Source organism: Thunnus thynnus, chromosome 6 (assembly GCF_963924715.1).
Source record: "Thunnus thynnus chromosome 6, fThuThy2.1, whole genome shotgun sequence".
In the NCBI taxonomy this organism is placed as follows: domain Eukaryota; kingdom Metazoa; phylum Chordata; class Actinopteri; order Scombriformes; family Scombridae; genus Thunnus; species Thunnus thynnus.
The window spans coordinates 7,075,626-7,099,992 of NC_089522.1; the positions used below are offsets into that span (position 1 = coordinate 7,075,626).

Consider the following 24,367-nt stretch of genomic DNA (forward strand, 5'->3'; position numbering starts at 1 on the left):
GGAAATTCATAAGTTTAATTTAGGTTTCTGCAAGACACTGCAGACACACAAGTTAGTTCTGAAAACGACAGCTGAAAATGTACAATGACACGAGTGAAATGCATATTACTTAGAGATATATTTCTCTCTTTTTTTTGACAACACCCACTTGAACAAAACACGCATTTTTTCCGCAACATGCAAAAAACTTGACAATTAAACTAATTATTGTACAAAGTAATAAAAAAGAATGAATATACTTGCACAACAGTGACACATAAAACAGCGTAAACACCCCTCTAAGCCACCATCATTACACTGATATGAACGAAACGTCTTCAAAAGTGACTGTCACATTTCACATAAGAACATAGAAGTGTCGGAGTTTGTAGTTCTTTACGATCAACTTGTTATTTGAACTACTGGGATGCTTGACTTTACTGCTGAGCTTGGTGAGTAAGGACAGTTGCATCAGGTCATGCGTATGTGCTGTGTGAGTTAGTATATGATGTACAGAAGTCATGCATAATAAAGAGACCCTGCTATACAAAGGATGAGCACTAGGTGGCACACTTTGCCCACTTTGTACACAGCTCTGTGTTTGAGAACCTGCCTGGGAACAAAATGTCAAGTCATGGCAGGGGAGAGGGAGGGACATGCATAGGGTGAACATTACACTGGGAGTCAGGTATATTGCTTTTCGGAAAATGTGCATTTATCCATCATTTAGATCTCCTTCCCCAAAAATATGCATACAAAGACTTATCAGATAGAGAAAACCCCCCAACTGAAGCCTGAGCTATTAGTCTTCCTCTTTAATACCATCTCACACTCTCACCTGGCTCCGTCTGTTTCTGATCCTTTCCTTGTCCATCTCTGTCTCTGTCCTCCACACTGTTTTTTTTATTGCTCTCTTGCACCTTCATTCTCCTTATTTAACTCCCTCACCTGTCTTCTTCTCTTCTCCCTGCCTCTTCCTTCCTTCCTTCCATCCTCCTCCTCTCAGCAGGGCAGCCAGGGAAACTGGCATTTCTCTAACAGCAGGAGGGGAATCTGCACCCGGCAACAGCCCACGCTGGGCAAAGAGGGTGGGTGTGGCATGGCAGACAGAGGACTGTGTGTGTTTGTCTCGGTGCATGTGTCTGTGTGTGTTTAGCAGTAATGAACATGTGACCGGAACCCCACACTAGACTTGCCAACACTTGTCTGCTACTCTCCATGTGACGTCCACATCAGAGGCTGATTATGTTTGGGTTGAACTAATTTTTTCTCTCTTTTAATTTCAAGAGATTTGGCACAGCTTTCTACACACATTAATGTGTAGCTTGATGATAATGAGGATGGGAAAGTATAAATCAAAACACCTGTCCTCATGGTCTCCAATTACTCCAATAAATTACAGTCAAAACAAAAGCCCCAAAGCACTTGATGTAAGCTGGCATATATTGCTCATCATGCACTCTGCTTTCATTTAGGGACTCGTTTTAATTAAATTTAGTGTCTTGCATTTCCTGGGACTCCTGCCAAATGTAAGAAGTGTCAACACGGCTGAGGATAGGACACGTGTAAAAACTTTTTTTGTGCAAACAAGTGTCTGGTGAGGGGGATTCAAAGACAAATTCAGAAAGTCAAGCTATGAACCGTATGTTTGCAGTCAGTGGGGAGGAGAGGGGTCAGTCATGGTTCAGTCTCACTGTTCTTTCATAAAATAAATGAAAAGTAATGGTACATAACAGGGTGAGTTAGAGAGGAAAGTCAGGGATGAGCGCCCGCTGCTTTGCTGTGATGTGCCTGTTTAGTTTCACCAGTGATAAGAGAGGAGAGGGCAAGTCACAGGTCGATCCCTCTGCTCCTTTATGAGTGACGAATAACCGTGCAGGAGGTGCGCGTGGATAAGCAGAAAGGTGGAGAGGGAGTCAGGATGGAGAGGCAGAGACGAATGGCCGCTGTGTCAGGGTCAGATGTGTTGGTGTAGCTGTGGAAGCGGCGAGGTGGAGAGGGCCGGCCGCGGTTCAATTCCTTGGCTCTTCATAAAAGACAGCAGCTGGTCGGGGATCTCGGCGAGGACATCTTTAGCCAGCCGGGCCATGCTGAGGACCTGGTTGCCAGATCTGTCCACGTAGTCTCTAAATGGAACAAACTGGAGCAAGAGGAAGAGAATATGATTGATTATTTTAAAAATACACTGTGTCTTAAGAATGTAGTCTTTATCTGTTCTTTTTTTCTTTTCATTATGAATAAATAAATAGATCTAGATTATTTTCTCATTAATATTAATGTTAAACAAGCCCTTTTCATTCCGATGTTGCTGGCTTCATCTGTCTGTTAAAGACAGACACTTTCAGTTTCGGTTTATTCAGATACGACTGGACCGTTACGGGAGGAGGCACAATCCTCACAAGATATTTGGCATCTTGGAAAGTAATATCAGAAAAAAGAAAAATGCTTTCTCTTAAGGCTTCATTCATGACCATCATCATGAACATTAACCCTTGCTTCTCACCAGTGGATCCCTACTTTAAGTCAGACAGAGCACAAACATATAATGAAGAGACGTTAAAGGTGCAATATATGACATTCAGACCAACTAGATGTCGCACTAGAGTGGAAGCATCTCAGACCAAAACAAATGTGTGCGTTGTTTACTCAATAAAGTTGGGAAAGATTCTGTAACTGCATTTGCCTGTTTCTCATCTCAAATGTTTTCAGAAACATATTGTAGTGCACTGTTCAGCTGTAATGTGAGAAAGTTTGTGACCTGGCCGCTATGTTGAAGACGGACATGGGGAGGACACGGAGGGACTCACATGCATGATCACACACGCTCACTTGCACTAACATGCACGCATGGCTGGACCGCCTATTGAAATAGAGAACAGAGAGGCTCAGATTATAACACACACAGAAGGAGTGTGGTTTCATTCTCTGCTCAAGACATCATTGCTCCACTATATCTTTACATAGAAAATAGTTGTATGCTGACATCTAGTGGGGCTGAATGTTGTATATTGCACCTTTAAGACTCTTCTTTTAATTCCTGTTTGCTCATATACTGTAGGCTATGTAAAGTATTATGCTGGATATTCACTGTCACTGTGCTAGCCCATGCCCTCTAGAGAGTAGGCTGCACTCTGGCAAAACATACACTACCTCATCAAATTCTTTAGTTTGTTCCATCAAGCCGGCACTATAGAGTTTGCTCTAAGTGTGTAATTAGGCTAATTTACCATTGCAACGCTATTATCTGCATTGCTGTCAGGTCTCTATGCTACATTATTTTATGTTTCAGCACACAGATTTTTGTTGTGCTCCATGTACTCCATATCCAAACTGCCAAACAGGAAGTGGGAGGCTCCAAAGAGTTTTATAGGAGGGGGAACCCAGAATGTACCATGTGGTTTGGAGTATACAGGGGGATTATTCATTGTTTTTGGGGGATTGGTACATCAAACAATAAGTTTTTCAATGTTTCCTATGTTAGGACACTTTGAATAACATACAGATATTGTCCATCTTGGTTTTGCATTAAAAAGGTTATTCAGATTACTTAACCTCGTTGTAACTTTAGTTTGTCCCCATATGGAAGGCAGGGATAGAAGCTGCTCAGGGTGTTTTTATGTTTGCATGTGCAAGCTGCACCTAGCCATGGGCCTAGCTTAGGTTTTCTTTAGATTTACTGATGAGTTTCCTTACAGTTTTTCCTTTTTTTTTTTTTCCATTTTTGTAAAAAAAAAATTTCACCACCTTCATACTAAAACCATCTTGAAATGCTTTTGTGTATCTGGTGTCCTCTAAAAAATAAACATACACTGGGTGAAGACTCTTCTCTATTTATATCCTTCCTCCACCACTTGCTAATCCTTACATTCACAATTTCATCTATGCCGTTGGTGTATTCAAGTTGAAAACAGGGAGGGAGTGCAGGTCTGATTATTATGGTCGTAAGTTGTTGGTTTTTTTATGTCTTTTGTCCTGTGCCATGAGGGGCAAAAAAGTTTTACAGACTGATCTGAAAAATTTCCAACAAGCTGAAATTGGGTCGTTCACAGTACTTTGAGGTTGATTAAACTTTTTTTTTTCCTCTGTGCACAAATGGAGATTATCGAGTAATAAATGCTAGGGCAACAACTAACACTTATTTTCTTTTCTTGATTAATCCATTCATCATTTGGTTTAAAACCTGTTGAGATAACGATCAAGATGCCCAGCTTGATTTCCTAGGACCCAAGCTGACATGTTCAAGCTGCTTGTTTTGTCTGATAATCAGTTATTCAGAAAACACATTCAATTTACCATCATAGAAGACTAAGAAAATCAGGAAATAGAAGCTGGAATTAGTATGTTTTTGGCATTTGTATTGAAATTATGACAATTAACAATTACTAGACCAAGATTGTTGCTGATAAAATTTCTCTCAAAAATTTTACTCAGCCTGACTGTTGTTGTGTCACTGTGTCACTTGTACAATTATACAATAATTTTATTCTGGAGGCAAAACACTTCCTACCTAGCGTCCACTGAATATAAGTCAAGATGACATTTAAGGCAACTGTCCATCAGTTTACAGTACATACAGTAAGTAGAGGGGTAATGGGAGAAATATGACTTTAATTCATGACAGGAGGAAGAAAATCAGTGTTGCTGTAGTGAAGGCAGTCATCATATTGAATCAATAACAGCTAGAGTGAATGAAATGTAAATTGATTGATTGAACTCTTTTTCCGATTGAATTATTGTCATTAGGAGGTTAAAGGCAATCAGAAGATTACTGTGTGCATGCAAATGTGATTACGACTGTTGGTGAAACAAACTGGGCGGGTGGGGGGGTGACGATATCAATACAGCTTTGGAATGGAAGCATAAATTATGCTATTAACCTGGTGTGGATTCAAGCCAGGGGTCTCTGATGCAAATAATATTTCATGTCTTTTTGTATTACAGTCATATACGGGCGATTAAGTCAAACATTTTAAGAATGTGAGAGTACAGTTACTTTAGGTCATTATATTGATGAACTAGATACTACTTTTGCAACAAATAGCCATTGCCACTTTGATGCTACAATTACATTTTTGCAATCATATACACTCGTATGCATTTATCACTGTATACCCTATGATTTGCCAGCTGACTGGCCAGTCTTCTCCACTCCTTTATAAAAATTCAACTGTACAATGTTATCACTGGGAATTGTATTTGCTTCCTATTTGTGTTCTCATATCTCTGAAAGACTCTCTAAAATTACAGTTTGCTGTTCCCAGATATGGTTTATCGGCCCCTGATGGGGTTCCTGCTCATTGTTCATGAAACTCACTGCAAAACAATTTATAGACACAGCTGCTCTCTCTGGTTGAGTTTAAAAATGATTATGGATAAAGTGTCTTGTGGGTACACTAAGGACATTTCTTTGTTTAGCCAGTTTTTTTTTTATAGTGACCAATAAAAACTTTTCTGTTTTATAGGCTATTAATTTAATTTCTCAGAGTCTCTCCATTCATTAAGACTGACTTTAAGTCAGGCTCTGGACATCTTCTATGAGCCCTCAGAACTTTCAACATTTCAAGACGAGTGACCCACAATGCCATGAGGCCACAAAGATAAGAGAGACTGTCCTCACCACAACAGTTTCAAAGTATTTCTTCCCTGCCTCTTATCTTTTGAATGGCACCATACCATTGTGGGTCACTGGTCTGAGATGACATGGCGTTGTTCTCCTTGGATTTCATTTGTTGAACAAAAAGTCAGAGACTGCTCTCACTGAAAAACAACTGCATTAGCTATTTGTTGAAATGCTGAAAATGACATATGTCTACATAAGTGACAAAGTAAAATCTCTTTAGGAGGAGGTCAGCAAAATACTGGAGTTTTCCCATCTCCTAGCAACAGCCACTGTTGGTTTCTTTGAATAATGATCATGATCTCTACTTGTGATCAAATAGTTTTTGTACCTAAACTTAAGCAAACCTGATCCACACAAGACGCAGATCAGAAAACAGTCATAATAGTATGAATCATTTTAAGGGTAATGCTTTTGAAAGGAACTGACAAACTGTCAGTCTGCAGATAGGAGCTCCAAATAAAATTTTAAAAAATTCACATGGGTTGCTGAGGAAGGAAACAACAAACATCCTGTTTTGTCGTTTAGTTTGGAGGGCTTGTTGATATGTTACTGCTACACAAACCTTTGCAAAATCCACACCAACTGTCACACCCTGCCTGGACTTTGTGTTTTTTGGTCTTTTTATGTTCTTGTGTTCTTTGGGGTCTCCTGGTTTGCACTTCTGTTTTAGTCCTTTGGTTCATATGGGTTTTCTTGTTATATTTGGGTGGTGGGTTTGGACTGCCTTTTGTTGTTTAGCCTGGTGTGTTGTATACTTTAGTTTAGGTTCATTATGGTTCTTGGACAGGTTGGTGTGGGTTGTATTTAGAGTATTGTGTTTTCTGGGTTTTGGTTTTGTTACCGTGTTCCCCTTGTGTGTTCATGTACTCCTCATCACCTGCCCTGCTTTACCCTCGTTAGCCCTGCTCTGCTCTGTGTCTTCCCCACACCTGCCCTGTATCAGTCTCGTCAGCCCTGCCCTGCTTCCTGTGTTTCCCTCAGCCAATCACTCCCAGCCTGCCCTTGTGTCTCGTCACCTGTTCCCCATTCCCTGATTAGTTTAGTCTGTATTTAAGGTCTGGTTTTGAGTTGAGTCTTTGCTGGATTATTTGTTTTGTTTCGTCTGCTAGTTCTGTTCAGCTCTGTTTGCCTGTTCATGACCATCCACGAGTAAAAGAGATTTTTTCATAAAAATCTGCATTCCAGCCTCTGTGTTTAGGTCCACTCCTGCTTCCCCAACCTGAAACCAACACTAGTGTAAAAAACTTATTTACAGAACACAATGTGATAATGGTGTATGATACTATATGCACTATACTTGTGTTCTGTAAATTTATATCTGTTTAGGTACAAAAATACCATCAGCACCAAATATTTCACTGATGGCAATTGTGACTGAACATTAAACACTCTTTTTCACTAGCTTTTCCATTGAATCTTTCTAAAAATGATACATCTCACAATACCTCTATTCTTTTAATTATTTTATTATTATTTGTTTTATTATTAAAATATTATTATTTTTTAATTACTTGTAATTTTTTTTTTTCTAATTTTACTGTTTGAAAAAAATTCTTGTATGTAGTCATCTTTGAATTACATTAAAGTTCTATACAAATAAAGTTTGATGAGACTGCTTAAGGAATATCATTTATGTTAGTACATCTGAGAAAAACTGTGATTCATTAAATTGAGATGGACCTTTTGACCTTGCTGATTTTACACTGGATGTGTAGATTTTTGAGCTGTGTGGACAAATACAACCAGAGTTACCGTATTGTACCCTTGAGCAAGATACAAGGCCTGTTTAGTGGCCCGTCATAGATGAGTACTGTGTATTGTGTAAGGTAGTTCCAGTGTATGTGAGTATGTGTTGTGAATGTAAGCCACCCTCCTCCGGGGACTACACCTCCATGCTGCTGCTATTGACAGAAACATGCTGAAGTCTAACCTGCAAAGTTAAATAGAATAATGATGAGTACCTGTACAATGTCTCTCTCAGCAAGACGTCCTCTGGAGGATACTCTCACCTCATCTCCATCCAGCTCCTCCATAGCTAAATTCAGGGAAAGACAGAGAGACTATGACTTTTCCTGATATCAGACAGAATTGTCAACACGTTGCACTTCATTTCCATCTTCAGTCTGGCATTGCCTCCACTCTTACCGATTTCCGTGGAGGAGGGGGATTCGATTTTCCCTAACCAATCGCTAGAGAGCAACGTATCCGCCTGAATCTAAGGTCTTTTTAAATCGAAACTGATGCGTAGCCATGCCAACATACTGGTTTTGCCAGGGTTTTAAGAATGGAGAAAGTGATATGCCATCTATGTAAAACAATTCCAGCGCACAGCTTGACAACGCCTGACAACAGCTTGACAGCGACGTTAGTCCTGCCTGTGGCACTGATTAGCTAATCTTTAGTCCCCCCGCGGCACTCACTGGATCAATTGTTTTTTCAACCGAGAAACCGCTGTTTCATGTCATGATGCCAGACCAGAATCAGTCAACTTGATGGAGTGGGCGGATTCAAAGGTCTGGACCCAGGCAAAGTATGACTCAATACTGGAACCACTGAGGGAGAATACGAAGAAGGTACAGGATGTTCTTTTGCTTTTTCTCAGCATAATTGCTGAAATGGAACATAGCATGAGGAGAAACGAGAATAATTTTGGCCACTTATAGGGTATGCTTTATAGGTTAAGAGTGTAGCTACTGGAGTGCTTTCAGGCAGCCATCTGATACATGGCCAAATATAGGTAGATGTGCTTGCTCGAAAATTGTGCTCCAATGGACATGTCATTCTGAGAAGGTTTTCAACAGTAGTACCTGCACAGCAGTGTATATCCAGCATCTGCTCTTGCAAAGACACAAAACAGCCGGGATAAAGGTGGCTGAGCAAAAAAATCAACACACAGAACCAGAAAATATTAGAGGACAAACACTAGAACTGACAGTATAATACTGAAAGTGATATGCCAGGAGTGTCAGGAGGGAAAAAAAGATCACAAACCAAAGACAATGCAAATAACAAACAGAGTCAATTAGGCCTGGCAAAAAGGTGTAGACATACACGCGCACACACACACACACAAACACAAACACACTCCGAAGTGCTATTAAGCCACTTTGACCTTGTGACCTCTAAACATGCCCGAGTGCTTTCACTACCAATCCCACTATTTGATTGCTTAAATGAGTAGAAAATGATGGGCCATCCAACACAATGATGAGGTGTTAAGTCGTCACACCCTGCTGAGCGGCAACAGAGCACATAGACACACACTCTCACACACACACACACACACACACACACACACACACACCCACACACACGCGCACAAACATTCCCCACTGAAAAGTCATTGATCTGTGGGCTGTAACACTGCCTGCACACTTGACTCCACTGACTTTCTGCAGCAACCCTACCAGGAAAGGGGACAGCACACTCGTGTATATGAGGAACCAATTATGATACAGCTGTTATAGTGCTTTCCTGTTTGCTCACTGGGTGTTGTTGAATCCCATCAAGCCAGGAGAAAGTCAAGGTCAAAGTGGAATTTTGCTTTTCATAAAACATTGCATATTTATGTTTTTGCAATGTCAAGGTTGTTGAATTTGATTAAAACTATTTACATCTCAAACGTATTCACTGCACATTGCTCCCGATAGCCGAACTTTCCTGTGGTTGGCTATCAAATTCTGCTCAGCTCTATGCGTTATTGAAAGGTGCACTGTGGAAAATTTGTTCACCACTGGCACTATAGAACAACATCTTGATGACTGTGTCCTCATGTTGTTTGTTTCTTGTCCTCTGCCAGGATGAAGACACCGGGTGTTTTGAAAAAAGTAGCATTGCACCAATGAAAGAGAAAAATACCACAGGCTGTTGTAAACAATGCAGGTTTCAGCTTTCATGGGGCAGAAAACACATTCACCATGTTTGTAAGGATACATGCAGTGCGTACAAAGAATCCTTGCCTACTTTTGGATTAGGACAAAACATGTAGAAATATTTATTCTGCCAATGCAATATTTTTATATTAATAGACCAAATTACTACATTTAATGTGAAATGAATTGCTTGTAGTGATGAACCCACGGATATTATCCAATCATAGTTTGTAATGATACACAGCAGGTCTGTCAAGATTTGGATTTCTCCACATGCTGAGAGTGATCACGTCACTGCAAATGTTAGCATGTCCCCTTAAGTAGTTCACTTCTGTAGAGTAGTAAAAGAGCATTACTTCCAAGACCAAGGAACACATCATTTACTAACTACATTCTATTTGTTTGTGGGGTTACTTGTCCAAAAACATTTAAAAAAAAAAAAAAAAATTGCACATCCACTAATCCCTAATCATCAGTTTGTTTTTAGACTGATCTTGTGTTGTTTTAAGGTGTTCATTTGGTTTTTAGGATGAAATCTTTTACATGACTGTATGAGAAATATTATCCATGATTTTAAATTTAATTCTGATCTTGCGGTATATGTAGTGTTATGCATCCTATGTTGTTTGCCTGTAACTCATTGTTATTGGTGCCCATCTCAGCCAGGACATTTCATTGTTTAATTTCACTGTGGCTTTCTGTGGCCTTCTTCAATAAAGGCATTTTCAACCAACTCACGGAGCTAACATCAGCTTAATTAGCTAAATACAACTGATAAAATCTGCCAGCGACAGTTGTCATTTCAGATGGAAAAACCCCTTGTTTCGAGAATTACTAAGAATTTTGTAGTAAATGTACCACTGTTATTGTAAACAGCATACCTGCTGTGCAAGAATTGAAAACTTGGTGTAGCAACAGTAACTAAGGGGCGAGGCTTAGCAAACAGTTGATCACCTGACTCAGCAGTTCCCTACAGCTCTATGGAGCCTTTTAGCACCTTTCAGCTCATTGTTTTGATTTTACAGACAGCAACTTTACACTTTTGATTCATGTTGAACGCCCACTATGTAATTTCAGCTGCTAGGGGTCTCTCAATCAAAACAATAACAAAAAGACAGAGTGTGATGACGGCATGACGTAGTGTGGGATCATGGGAGGTGTTGTCTTCATTATTAAACAACCAGCTTCTTCACGTTAGGATTACTTCAGTGTTAATCGATCAGGATGTTTTTACCGGGAGCTGAATTATCCGCAGAGGTCTCTTCCTCTCCAGAAACAAATGTACAGGGGGATTAAAACCGGTAAAAATACTGAATAAAGCTGTTTCACATAAAAAATCAATGTTTCTCTGATGATCCTTGGTGAGCACTGGACTTCCTGGAGGGGCTGTTAGCCAAGCTGCTGACAACATTTGCCCAGCTTGTTTCTCTGATAACTTCCAATGACTAAAATCCTTCATCCTGTTAAAAGATATAGTTAAAAACGACAAAGATCTAAAAAGTTTATCATAAAAATGTGGCTTAAAACTGAATAAAAGTCAATTTACAACTAAGTGTCTGTTGAACAACCACAACGCCAATGTATCATCTTGTATGCGTATACTCTTCAGTAGATGCCATTGTGGCAAACAGCCACAATGTTGATGTATTATCTTGAAGGTGTATACTCTTTGGTAGACGCATTTGTAGCAGACAAACACAACGCCGATGCATACATCTTGTGCACATATACTCTTTGGTGGAGGGGGTATGACGCCATTGACAGGCGACCAAATGAAACGGACTGTTACTTTGATTAAAATTACTGATTTCTCTGGGTTTGAAAATTGTTGGAAATATATGGGATAATGTAAGTACACAACTCAACAAAATATATAACATAGGTCTAGTTGTTTTTAGACATTTTTATGCAGAATAGTTACATATTATAGCTTTAAATGTACATTCTCCTGGTGGACACGAACATAACTCATGATGAAAGTTAATGTTGCTAATTGTCTCCTTGTCCTTTTTAGGTTATATATTTCTTTTCTTAAAAAAGAACTATTTCTTTTATTTGTTTACTCATGTTAAATTAAAAAAAAAAATAGACCTATTACTAAAACGGAATACTCACCATCAAACTCAGCAGGCCCAACACCTACGATGATTATGGACAGTGGGAGTGATGCTGCCTGTACAGGAGACAGATGGAAAGACATGAATGAACATTCAGTTCAGTTGACACATTCAATCTTCAGAAGGCATCAAGACATTTATAAGCTTCGGATGAACAACAGAGCTGTCGAGAGTTAAATTAAGTTGGCGTTGTGAGCATTTTGTCTCACAAAATGATTCAAAACTGATATTAATTTTAGGCTATTAATCTTACTCAATATCCTTCACTTACAGTCCAGGGTTAATGGGGGGTCAAGTCATTAACATCACATGCAATTTCCAAACCTTAACTCTCCTTGATGCAGAGAAAAGTTGTACATCTGAAAGATACTCAACAAAGAAGACTCGAAAATATCTGAGGCTTCCCTAAAGTTTTTTTTTTAAATACATTCCACATGTAAGGGAATTAAGGGGGAAAAGAGCCAATTTGCTTTTAATATTCTACATTGCCTGCCCAGAGAGAAATCACTCAGAGCCGAGCTAATTGGATCAGACACCTCTCAAACATTCATTTTGCAGATTATTGAAACGAGTATTGACCTCTCCAAAGAAGTGAGATCAGTCACAATAATAAGAAAACGGTCTTTTCCTCTCCTTGACATGAATCTTGAGCAGAAATCAGTAGCAGGAGTAACTAAGGGGGAAAGTACTGCCATCCATCAGTTTCTGTGTTTGTGTTTACACATGCATGTGTCTGTTTACTCACATTGACCACAGCCTCTTTGGTCTGGACCATGTCAGATATCACTCCATCTGTGATCATCAACAGGACAAAGTACTGAGAGCCATCTGTAATCTCTGCTGCACAGCTGGGGAACGCACACACCACATACACACACACACACACACACACACACACACACACACACACACACACACAAATACAAATACCCAGGTTAGGGCTAAAATTTTGCCCGTGTACCTGAATAGCAGACTACTAAGGGAAACACACAACACACCTGCCTGTTGGTCTCAAACATACGGTCATTCCATTGTCTACTGTAGCTCAGGACTTGAATCAAGCTTGAATCAAGCTTTTACAGTACAACAGTGTGATTTTTTTCACCGCAGCACCATTGACAACACCGCTCATTCTAAGGTAACAAAAACATACTTATGAATATTATATTCCATTTCTGCCAAGTCCGTTCCACTAGATGCCACTAAATTCTACACACTGCACCTTTAACTCTGGTGTATCTGGGATAAAAATACATTTGGACTTAATGCAACCAAGAAAAACTGTATTAAAATGGATCTGATACATCTCCACACACCATTTTTTTTAGAATACTGACCCCCACACCAGACCAGTGAGTTGTTTACCACCTAAAAGTACAACCTCGAGCAACAAAGAGACCCCCAAAAATAAAAAGCACCAAAAAAAAAACAAAAAAAAAAACCCTGCACGAAGAACATAATGTGACCTTGTGTCTTGTTTTTCCACCACTCTTCATTCCCTTTCCAACATGGGATTTGATGAGAAAAACAAATGAAAATATCCACATTGCCAAATATCAGCGCTGGCTTGATATGATGCCAGATGAGTGTTTCAACACGAAAGTGTGTGTGTGTGTTTCTGCGTGTGTGTTTGTGTGTGCCCTTCACCTGCTGTGTGTGTATTTATTCCAATGAGATAGAATCTAATACCCGCGACTCAGCTGTTCCACCTGGCTGAACAAGACATTGATCTGTACGTGTGTGTCTGTGTGGGTGTATCTATATATGAGTGCACATAGATGTGTTTTTAGCCAAATGTTAGGAGTGAGGACACAGACGAGTGTGTGTGTGTGTGTGTGTGTGTGTGACAGCACTTCTGTCTTTATGTGTGAGTGTTTTCAGTGGGTGAAAGCCTCTTACAGCTCGACACATTGGTGTCAAACACAGGGTGAGATAAAAAAAACTGATAATTCAGTGCAATGGCATGTAGGCTAAGATCTCCAACACTATTCTGGTTTAACAATAAGGTCAATCCATGTTTTTCACAACAAAAAATGGAAAAAAAACCATTGAAGTACTTCACATAACTGTAAGATGCAAAGAAAGACAAGAAGATCAATGCTAAATGTCGATATAGGAAGAGGATGGAGAGGAGTATCAGAGCCTGGTTATGGTTCTAATTTGTTTTCTAATCATTACCTTTTCACCTCACCTCAAAAACTCAGAAAATTTTAGGTATTAAAAAAATTCCCTTGAAAACTCTTCTTCAGATATGTTTTAAGATGTTCAAAACCATACAAGGAAATGTCAGCAGCAAGCAATCATTAATACCAGATGTTTCTAAAGAGGAGGTCTGTGCATCTTAGATTTAGTCTTTAAATGTTGCCTTAAATATTGATTTCTGATGCCACACTTTGAGGAAGAAAAAAACAGATTCTTAGCTGATGGAAGGCTGTAACCTCCTTAATCCTGCACATGTTGGCTTCCCCCCCACTGTTAATATTACATAAATACAACTGAATCTCTAATCTGGTGAAGAAGCTACACGTGAGTCATGTCACTAATAAGCTTTGATCAAGGCCTATAAATATAATAAAGACAAAAAAAAATCATGTGGGTTTGGGTGAAAGAAAAGAAAATGTTTTCTGCAATCTAAAACACATAACTGAACCTTATAACTCTGAGACACACATGTTCTCAAACTCACTGTGCCACTTTGTTGATAACAGGTGCAAAGTTGGTTGGTCCATATAGCTGCACTGTCCTCAGGCTCTGGAAATAGGCCTCCAGAACCCCCTCTATACCCACACAGTTTGGATTATCATTGTCACCACCCTGCAACAGACAGCACACAACGCATTGATGAAGAACACAGAGTACATTCACATGTCCAGTTAACAAACAGTATGATTACCAAGGCACTGCAATTATTAGGAAATCCAAGAAATAGATTAGCATAGACTATAGCATAGCATACACTATAAATATAATAAAATATAACATATAAACATAGGATAACATACTATATACATTTGACAAATGTGCAAAGTTGTTGAAATTTAAAAGAGAGAGTAGGAATATAAAGATGTGCAAATTCACCATGAGCAAAGTTACTGAAGGAGCAAAACTGTGGCATTTGGTTGAGACAGAAATTATAAAGCTGAGAGTTCTGAGGATTCTCCGTTAGACAGAAGTGAAGTGTTGTAGAGCGTTATTGCTTTGGGCAGGAAAGATTTCCTGTATCGGTCCTTGTGACAGCGAAGCTGAACCAGTCTGTTAGAGAAAGTGCTCCAGTAGGTGGTGGAGAGAGTGGTAAGGATTATCCATAATGGATAACAAGTTTGTTCAGTGTCCTCCTCTCCACCACAACTTCAATGGTGTCTGGTTTGCAGCCAATTACAGATCTGGCTTTCTCAATCAGTTTATTAAGTCTACAGCAAAGTACAGTGAACTTGCCACAACAGACTGGTAGAAGATTTCCAACATCTTGCTGCACACGTTGAAGGATCTCAGTTTCCGTAGGAAATAATCTGCTTACCTGCTTCTTATATACAACTTCGGTGTTGGTCTTCCAGTTCAGTCTGTTGTTGATATGGATGCATTAAATGTGGTTATAATATTTTATCTACTGTATTCAATTTACCATTATCTGACACACCATGTGATATATGTGCTCAACACAGGTAATAAACTGTAAAAAATAACTCAAAGTCGACCTAAAGTAGGAGCAATATCTTATGACATTTTCTGGGTATATTCTTATTTCCACTTGTTGGAGTTTGGGTCTCCATGGCAATGCTGGTCACTTGAAAAAAGAGAGGCTGTCCACACACTGAAATTTACAAGCTCCCAGGTTTAAAATTTTTTACAAATGCAACTTTTCGACCTGCAAGGTCTTCATCAGCCCCTCTTTTTCCTTTGTTGCTACTTTTTGTCCTGCACCCATACACTATTACACACACTATGTGCACACCGACCAATTGGTGACCAACAGGCGAGTAAATGAGTAAATTCCAAAATCTATCAGTGTCAGTAGTCATATTAAAGGAGCTGACAGAATTGGACAATTGGAAAATATCAACTGCCAACAACATGTGTCAGAGGAGCAGCAACATACTTTGACAGAAATAAAGATGTAATGGTTTGACATGAAGTCAGACACTAATAAACATCTTTCTAAAGCAAAGCGGCCCACGACTATTATTCTATTATGAGAGAGATTTGACAGACACACACATATTAGAGGAGGGAATATTATAGCCTACAGCAGGTGATTACACAAAAAGAACTGACAAACCATGATGATGATAGTCTATAATGAACAGAATATTATTTTTTCATTAAGCTTGTCATGGTTCTGTCCCAGTCTGGCTCTATATTCCTTTGTTGTAATTGTCCACCAGTCCAGCAAATTCCCTCAGACTTTTTCCCTGATTGTTATACTGGACTGAGTGGGAGAAGGCCCTTGTACAGGACATTGGAGTTTGCTTTCACACTAGTGGTGTAATGTGACTAAGAGTTTAACATTTGTTCCTGTAGATTTGAGTAATTTGCATTTACAGCCTCTGTGTGCTATGTTTGAACTGCATCATTAAATTGTCAACAAGAGAGTTTGCAGGTTATAGTGTACCTTTTTATTTAGGTTATATTCATGTATATTCTTAGACGTATTTATGTATGTCGGTTGATTATTAAGAGGATTGTGTTTTCTGGTTTCTTGGTTTTCTGCTGCTCTGGGTTTTTCTTCCTGTGTCTGTTCTGCCTTTTCCTCCACACCTGCCCTGCATCAGCCTCGTTAGTCCTGCCCTTTTCCCAGTGTTTTCCCCAGTCTATCAGCTTCTTTCCCATTCTCCTGTTTCATCTCCTCATTCCCCTCACTTGAGTTTCTCTGCCCATCTCCCCACCTGCACCTCACCCCTTTAGTTAGTATTTTAGTCCTGTGTTTCAGTTCAGTTTTGTTGGATCCTTTGATCAGTTTGTTCAGTTTTCTCTGTTTATTCTGTTCTGCTCTACCTATTCTGTTTTGTTATGCCTGCACACCTGAGTCTTTATTAAAAAGAGATATTCTTGAGTTCATTCAGGCTGCTGCGTCCTGCATTCGGGTCCACCTGCTCTGCTCCACTGTACAAAGCTTGTCTTATATAGTAGTAGAGTTATATATTTTATCTTAGTTCATTTCTGTATCATATTTAAACTAAAAAAATCAGATTACAACATTATTATTTCTGGTGAAATGAGTGTTGTTTTTTTATTATCCCTGTGAAGAAAGGCAAACTATCTTAGTGTGTATGTATGTAAGAGATACTTCATGACTCATACTAGGTATCCTTCTGAATTTTGTTTGTACCGAAAATTGGTGAATGCCACAAATTCTCTTAAACCACTCGTACATGGTACTTAACAACGAATCAGATTTCATGCTGAAACATAAGTATTCAGCGGGTTTCTCTGCTGTTGAACTCTAACTGAACTGAAATTTATTACCCTTAGGACAAGTGGAGGGTTAAGCTGTCTGCATTGTAAAAGGTGGTTACATTTAACCCAAATGGATGGATAAAATGATACAAATGTAATACCAATTTTATAACACTAGGACAGAGTTAGCTTGACTACAGTTTTGCATCCAGTGTTTTCTGACTGTTTGCACTCATCCCTCAGGAGGACGCAAGGAGGAAGTGGAGGGGGTGCTGGGAGATTCCTGCTGGCAGGCAGATGAGCCGGCTTCTCAACTTGTGCAACCAGCTGTTGTCGCAGCGACAACTCCTGGTCCAAACACCCTGCTATGGGTGAACTGTAGGTGTGTGTGTGTGTGTGTGTGTGTGTGTTGTATGTGTGACTCCATATGTTTGTGTGTGCATTCGCATGTGTGTCTTACCAGTGGGAATGCGTGGGAGATTTTGCCATCAGGGGGCAGCTTAGCTCCAAAGCCGTAGGCAGGGAAGAGCTTGTCACTGTCGTAGTCCTGGATAATCTCACCCACTGCTTTCAAGGCCATGGCATATGCATTCATCTGGTAGGGACTCATATAGTGGAGAGAGGTGGGCTGAGATGGGTTACCTTGGAGGAAGACACACACACAACACAATGAAGTGAAGGATGATATGTCTCCTTCCTTCTCTCTGCCAGTTTTTCACCTGCAAAATACAAGCAACAGTGCGCACAAGTGGAAAACAGAGGATGATTGATGCCAACAAAATACGTCGCCTTCTTTCCAACAGGTTTCCCAAAAGTAGCATTTAACATTTTAAATGTAACAGAGACAGGCTTTGGGTCTGATGAACTAAGGGTAGAATAATCAAATGAGATACTTTTTTCTATCTCTGGAAAATCAAAGAAACAATTTATAAACAGGATTATTATGGTGAGTTATCAGTTTATGAAATTATGTAAATGTATTACACAGTTGCCTCAATATTTTAAGTGGTGAAATTATTGCACACATGTGAACATGAATTCCAACTCTGACTTCTTCCCCTGGGCTGTGCAGGTCTGGACTCTCTCTTCCATTATGAAACAAGTGCTATGCTTTTAAATGGGATGAAAGGAGGAGGATGATTTGATTAGACAGGATAGATGCCTGCTCCTAACACACCTACTGATAATGTATTCCTCCTAATCCCATCTCACTTCCAAATGCGCCGCAGGTGCACCACGCGCCTCTGGCCATGAAAATACCAAACACATTCACCACACCCTGTGCACCTTCCACGGTTGGTTGAACTTTCCACTATGTGAAAATAAGAGGCTAAATGTAACAATCTATTCAAGACAGCGGTGTGCCCACCATCACAAGCAAAAGTGCATCTGCCATGAAAAATGAAGGAAAGTCATGTTACATTACAGAGATGAAAAGAGGCAAATGCCTTTGACATTGAATTGTTATAATTTAATAATAAACTCCTTCCTGTCTGTAGTGTATGAAAACATAAAACTTAGGTTGTGGCATTTTAATCGTTTAATCGTTTTAGAGTTATAAGTACATCTTTGCTCACTAGCAAAGTGGAGTGAAGGTGCAGTGTGATATCTTGTAGCAGGTGTACCAAAAAGAGGTCAGATAGCAACAAACAGTTTTGGAATCACGCTCTGGCTGTCATGTTGGAGGTCCTCATCTCTTGAGCAACAAAAGCTGGTTGTGTTTCTTAATGTATGACTCCAACATCGCAACAATATTGAACAGAATTGCTTCCTTCAGTGACATTGGAACTAATCATTTTTATTGGAAACAAAACATCCATTTGAAAGGAATAGTTTGACATTTTAGGAAATACATTTTTCTTTGCTTTCTTGCCAAGAGTTACATGAGAAGATTTGATCTTATGTCTGTACAGTATAGTAAATATGGAGATAGAGCCAGAAAACACTTAGCTTAGCATAAAGACTGGAAGCAGAGGGAAACAGCTAGCCTGGTTTTGTGCAAAGGTAAAAAACTAACAAACAAAAAAACAACCTATCAGCACCTCTAAAGTTAAATAATTAACATGTTCTATCTTGATTGTCTCCGCTGGTTGCCTGGCAACCTCATGGGGAGGACAAGATAAGAAGATCACTGTGTTTGATCAAAAAAAAAAAAATCGACCATGTAACCCCCAATAAAAAACAAGATTTGTATGGGTTAAACAAATGACATAACCAGGGCTTAATTTGTGCCGTTGACCTCCTAGATTGGGACCGACTAGGACTGGCACCTATTTGATTGGTGCTCAAGGCACTGTGGATTTTTTTATGCTTTCTGTGACTTTTTCTCTCCCCCCTGATCCGCTGGAACAGCACCACGTCTGTGTTCTGGGCCTCCTGACTAACAAATTAAGCACTGGATATAACATGTTAATAAGTTAGCTTTACACCTGCTAGGCTCTTTAAGCTTTGAACAGAGCCAGGCTAGCTGTTTCGTCCTGCCTCCGGTCTTTATGCTAAGTTAACCATCTCCTAGCTCTAGCTTCATGTCAGTAAGCGACTTACCATTGGATGCTGTAAAGTCTATAGCCACTGTAAAGTTCAGCTGTGTTCTGTTGCATAGGAAATATGAAACAAAGAGGAGAAAGGAAGAAACAACAAAGAGCATCACACACTTCAGTATGCATCATACACTCTGTATCTCCCAAGACACACACACCAACACAATGAACAGCAATTTAATCAGTTTACTGGTTCACTGGCTAATTAGTATGGCGGGATGATATTACCTTCACCATCTTGAAGGTCTAATTTGGTAAAACAAATGCAACCAGTAATTAAAATGTGAATGAACTGAATAAATTAGGAATTAGATTTTCCAATGCAAACTTCCCTCAAACTTTCAGTGTGATGCTCACAAAAGAGCTTTCGGGGAAATTCAATCTAGTATCTTCAGATAACTTCACACACACACACACACATATACGCACAAAGACACAAACAACCAAAATGGTCGCTACTGACACTCACTGTGCAGCAGGCTAATTATTATTCCACTCACCCTCCTCGGATGAAATCCACAAAGGTGTACTCGGACTCCACTTTGAAGGACAGCAGAGTTACCTAGCGCACACACACACACACACACACACACACACACACACACACACACACACACACACACACACACACACACACACATACATACAAAGTGATAAACAGAGAAGGGGGGTGGAAAAGGGACCAGGGCCAGGTAGACAGGAAGGCAAAGAGACAAACAGGTGGCCAGACAGCAAGAGAGCCAGTGAGAGAGAGGCAGATGTAAGAGGTGATGATATCTATATAAATATATAAGATAACATAAAATACCAATACAGCAGAAAAGACAGCCAGATATGGGAGAGGTGGATGTACTCACAGTCCCAGAATTGATGTATTTCTTCTTTTTGCCTTTCTTCTTGGGATTTAAAACCTGCCAATGATGGGAAAAAGTAAGTTAGTGATTGAGAGGCTACTTGTAAAACCACTTCATACCCTGGAATGATGTTTAATAATGAGTATGAATAATTCAACAGATTCCTGATAATACTGGCAGCCCATGAATTGAAACTGATATTATATTTAACTGTGTGTATTTTGAGAGCAGAGAAGATAAAAATGGACTTTGAGGTGTGGAGATTAAACTATTCTTATATCAAACTATTTTTATTTTTATTTATTATTATGTGCATATCTTTATTGTATTTTTTATTACTTGACTGAGAGATCTGCACAAGACTTCCAATTCCCTTGTGCACCTGTACCTGAGCAAATGGCAAATTAAGTTTTGAATCTTGAATCTATTCATTAAACCATCTATATATCCATCCATCCATTCGCCCATACATTCTCATTGCAAATAAACTTTCTCTTCTCTTTCAGAACAGATGATTATTGAGTTTATGATTTCTTTATTCATCATTCTGCAGTAGTATTATGAATTTATTTTCCTTGGAGCAAGCTGCTGTAACAAGTTAAGGGCATTAATGAAATAAGCTTTTCAGAAGTTAAATAGTGGTAATAATGGTTGATATGTGTTTTTGGCAATTTTTTCAGCACAACAAATTAGTTCTTGTCAGTAAATTTACTCATAATATATTATATTATATTCTTACTTTCCCTCTTTTCTATTGTATGATATTATATTTTTGCACTGAAAGCTCCACATTATACAGCAGATATTCAAATATTTCTTTGTTTCTGTACGTTGCCAGCAAAAAAATATATATCTACTGTGGGGTTCTTCAAAAGATTTGAAGAAGAGGTTTTTTTGTAGTGGCAACAATAAATGGGGGATCAAAAAAGTGTATTAAATAACAATAAAGACTTTGTCATAACATGTTATTTGAACAGTTTCTTGTAAAATATAAAAGTGCAGCTTTAAAAATACTGAAATAAAAATGATTTTTTTGACTTGTGTATTCATTTGATAAAAATATCAAATGTCAATATCAAATATCAATATCAAAATTAAGAAATGTCAGTATTACATATTTTTATGCAATGACTGCAGATTTTTGGTTCTGACTGACACTTTCGATACTGTAATTTGATTGGTGCAATCCTTTAAATAACATGAACGAAGACTAAGTTCTGGTGGGAATCAGTGCTGTCATTGCCAAGCTAGGCTCCAGGTGAAAGCTAGTTAGCCTAACTTGAAAGCTTCCACTTTCTGTGTTGAATACAAATTTAAGGCTTAAATAACTCAAAACTGTTGGTAGCCAAAGCTATGTGAGCTTCTTGTAAAAGGGGGAAAATGTGACACTCTCAGTCAGTAGGGCACCTCAGATGTTGACTGTGTGTGTTTTAGCAACTCTGACTGTCAGATGTCATAGCTACCATGACTTCCCGCTGCCATGGTGAATGACAACCCAAAGAGTTAATGCTAAAAAACTGTTTCCATGACTATATCCAAAAGTGGTTTTATCCTCTTAAAAACTGAAAAGTATGCACAATAGCTACATTATTATTATAGTTTATATTTCCTTACATGAAAAGTGAGGAGATTCAAAATTTTAGTCAAGCTGACTTCCATTCAAATAGGCCAGTTTTCAGCATTTGACCCGGAAAGACTCCACAGGTTTGTCTTATATTAGTCTTCTATTTCATTCAGTCTAATTCAACATTTCAATTTATCCTGCGTCATAACAACAAAATACATAAATAACAAATTAGCAACAAAATTGTGAAAACTGAACAGCAGCCTACAGGACTTTCATTCCTGTGATTTTATACAGCTATACCTATTTGTTAATTAATCCATTCATCTGAGGGGACCTGTTATTATCATATATAGACAGCAAGAGAGCAAGCCAGCTCAAGTTAAAATATCAAAATCACTTAAATTGCAGTTGCTAGGTCCTCATATGAAAAAAACGATGAAAACAAACCACCTGCATGTTGTGTCTCACCTCATAGACATTGAACTGGTTCTGCCCCCGAGACAGCTCTCTGTAGCTGGTGGTGAACTCGCCAATGAAGTCATGGCTGCAGACAAACAACACCCACACAGACAGGCAAGCATGCACACAGATTTTATAATCTGCGTTAAATTGTTATATCTTTGCCTCTATTCACATCTATTTCTCTACCTTTGTTTCTGTCAGTCTCTACCTGATCTCTCCCCTTGCTGCATAAGAAATATTGTGGCACACTCTTCAAATTTTCACCCACATAATATACATAAGGCATTTCATTTCCTTCTGACATTTAAGAGACATCAATGTGAATTATAGAGGTTGTAGTGAGTGGTTATCCATGGATGCTTTTACCTTCCATCTCGATCCCAGTCATACACATCTACCTTCACAGTCCTGAAATAGACAGAGAATATTTCTGAAGATCTGCTATTTACCAGATAGTCCCCAGTCAATAAAATGAGAACTTGAAGTTCCATTTAATTAGAAAAAAAACTCTTTTTACTCCATCACACTGGCAACAGAGCAATTCACTGATTCAATAGTGTCATGCTGAAGAGGATTATTGGCGCAGTAGGAACAGGTCGTTATGGGAACTCTGAATCACAAGGCCCATACATGCTCAAGAGTAGTTTCCAGCAAGTGAACATTATCATTTTCACATCTAGAAGAGAAAAATGAATAAAACTTTTTGTTTTGGATTATATACGTACTTCCAGCCATATGCAAAGGGCCAGATATAGTGTATGTTGTTGTGCTGTGTTAAATGCTACATTTTGTTTAATTGTTCATTTTCTATTTAGTTAGCTATTTATTTCTATTTTTAGTCAGCATGGCAAAGCGAAACTGACCACCAACATGAAAAAGGAGAGTTTTGAAATTGCTAAATTTGCCTGAAGTCTGACCAGTTGTTTGCTAAATAACTGACAACGAAAAGCTAATGCAGTGGTTGGTCAGGCAGTTTAATCTTTACCTGCTGTGGGGGAAGAACAAAAAAAAACAAAATACAGCTAGCACAAAGTCACAGTTGTTGGAGAACGTTGTAAGTTGCTTATTACAATGTTTGCTAACGAGTAAGGTACTTTGCTAGCTAATAAGCATTGACACATCCACAGTGAAACTGTGGGTTCAGACTGAAAGTAAAGTGATTTTTTTTATTGCTTTATTCACACGAGTTTGACTGCAGTCTGTTTATTAGCCCTACACAGCCAATATACCAACTGTACCGCTAAGCTAGCTAGCAACGTATGTATCGGCCGTGTTTGTTCAGCTCAGACTCTGACGAAATGTTACCAGGAATTCCAATTCTTTCTGTAATTTACATTCAAGAAGTAGATTCATAAAACCCCACACTATCTAACTTTCACGCTTCTGGCATGTGACACGTGCTTTCACCTTCAGTCTCAAGCTCTCACACTGCCCAAACATTTCTCACTCCAAAACACTGCAAAAGCAACAGAGATGAACAGGCAAACGTATGGTCAAAGTCTTTCTGGCATTCGAAAACAGTGTTTCATTTGGGTGTTTCCATAGAACTGCATCTTAAATTACTCTCTGACTTATGCTTATCTCTGTGTTGGACAACTGCTCAAGTTCACAGCCAGGAGCCCAGACGGCATTCAAACGAGCCAGCCACACTCCAACTAACCTGGCATGAACAGCTATCAATCACGGATTAATTAATTAATGAACCCAGGGTGCTTGTTAAATAAAGACTTGCACTAGGTGGGACGCTGTCGTCCGTTATGTGCATCAAAGGTAATCAGATTGAACCATGCTGCTACAAATGCCCTGGTAGAAATGATAATCAATTTGCCATGCTGGAGGGCACCAACATGAAAAACATATATAGTTTTCATGGTCAGAAATGGCAGTTACAACATTTATAAAACACTTGTTTTCGATTTTATTCATCATTATTCTTATAGAGTATGAATAATAAGAATAACA

General features: G+C 39.0%; 1 protein-coding gene across 1 annotated transcript in view; it reads right to left on the minus strand.

Annotated features, from left to right (window-relative positions):
- Positions 1-24,367, minus strand: part of LOC137184089 (copine-9-like) — a 56,178-nt gene continuing 31,811 nt past the window's right edge. Inside the window, exons 6-16 of the mRNA XM_067591441.1 lie at positions 22,772-22,813; positions 22,412-22,487; positions 20,380-20,433; positions 20,023-20,084; positions 19,527-19,573; positions 17,443-17,624; positions 14,275-14,402; positions 12,334-12,436; positions 11,587-11,644; positions 7,561-7,634; positions 1-2,119 (exon numbers count right to left, since the gene is read on the minus strand). Of these exons, the coding sequence (XP_067447542.1) occupies positions 1,937-2,119; positions 7,561-7,634; positions 11,587-11,644; positions 12,334-12,436; positions 14,275-14,402; positions 17,443-17,624; positions 19,527-19,573; positions 20,023-20,084; positions 20,380-20,433; positions 22,412-22,487; positions 22,772-22,813 (1,009 nt within the window). The 3' untranslated portion in view covers positions 1-1,936. The remainder of the gene's footprint in view (positions 2,120-7,560; positions 7,635-11,586; positions 11,645-12,333; positions 12,437-14,274; positions 14,403-17,442; positions 17,625-19,526; positions 19,574-20,022; positions 20,085-20,379; positions 20,434-22,411; positions 22,488-22,771; positions 22,814-24,367) is intronic.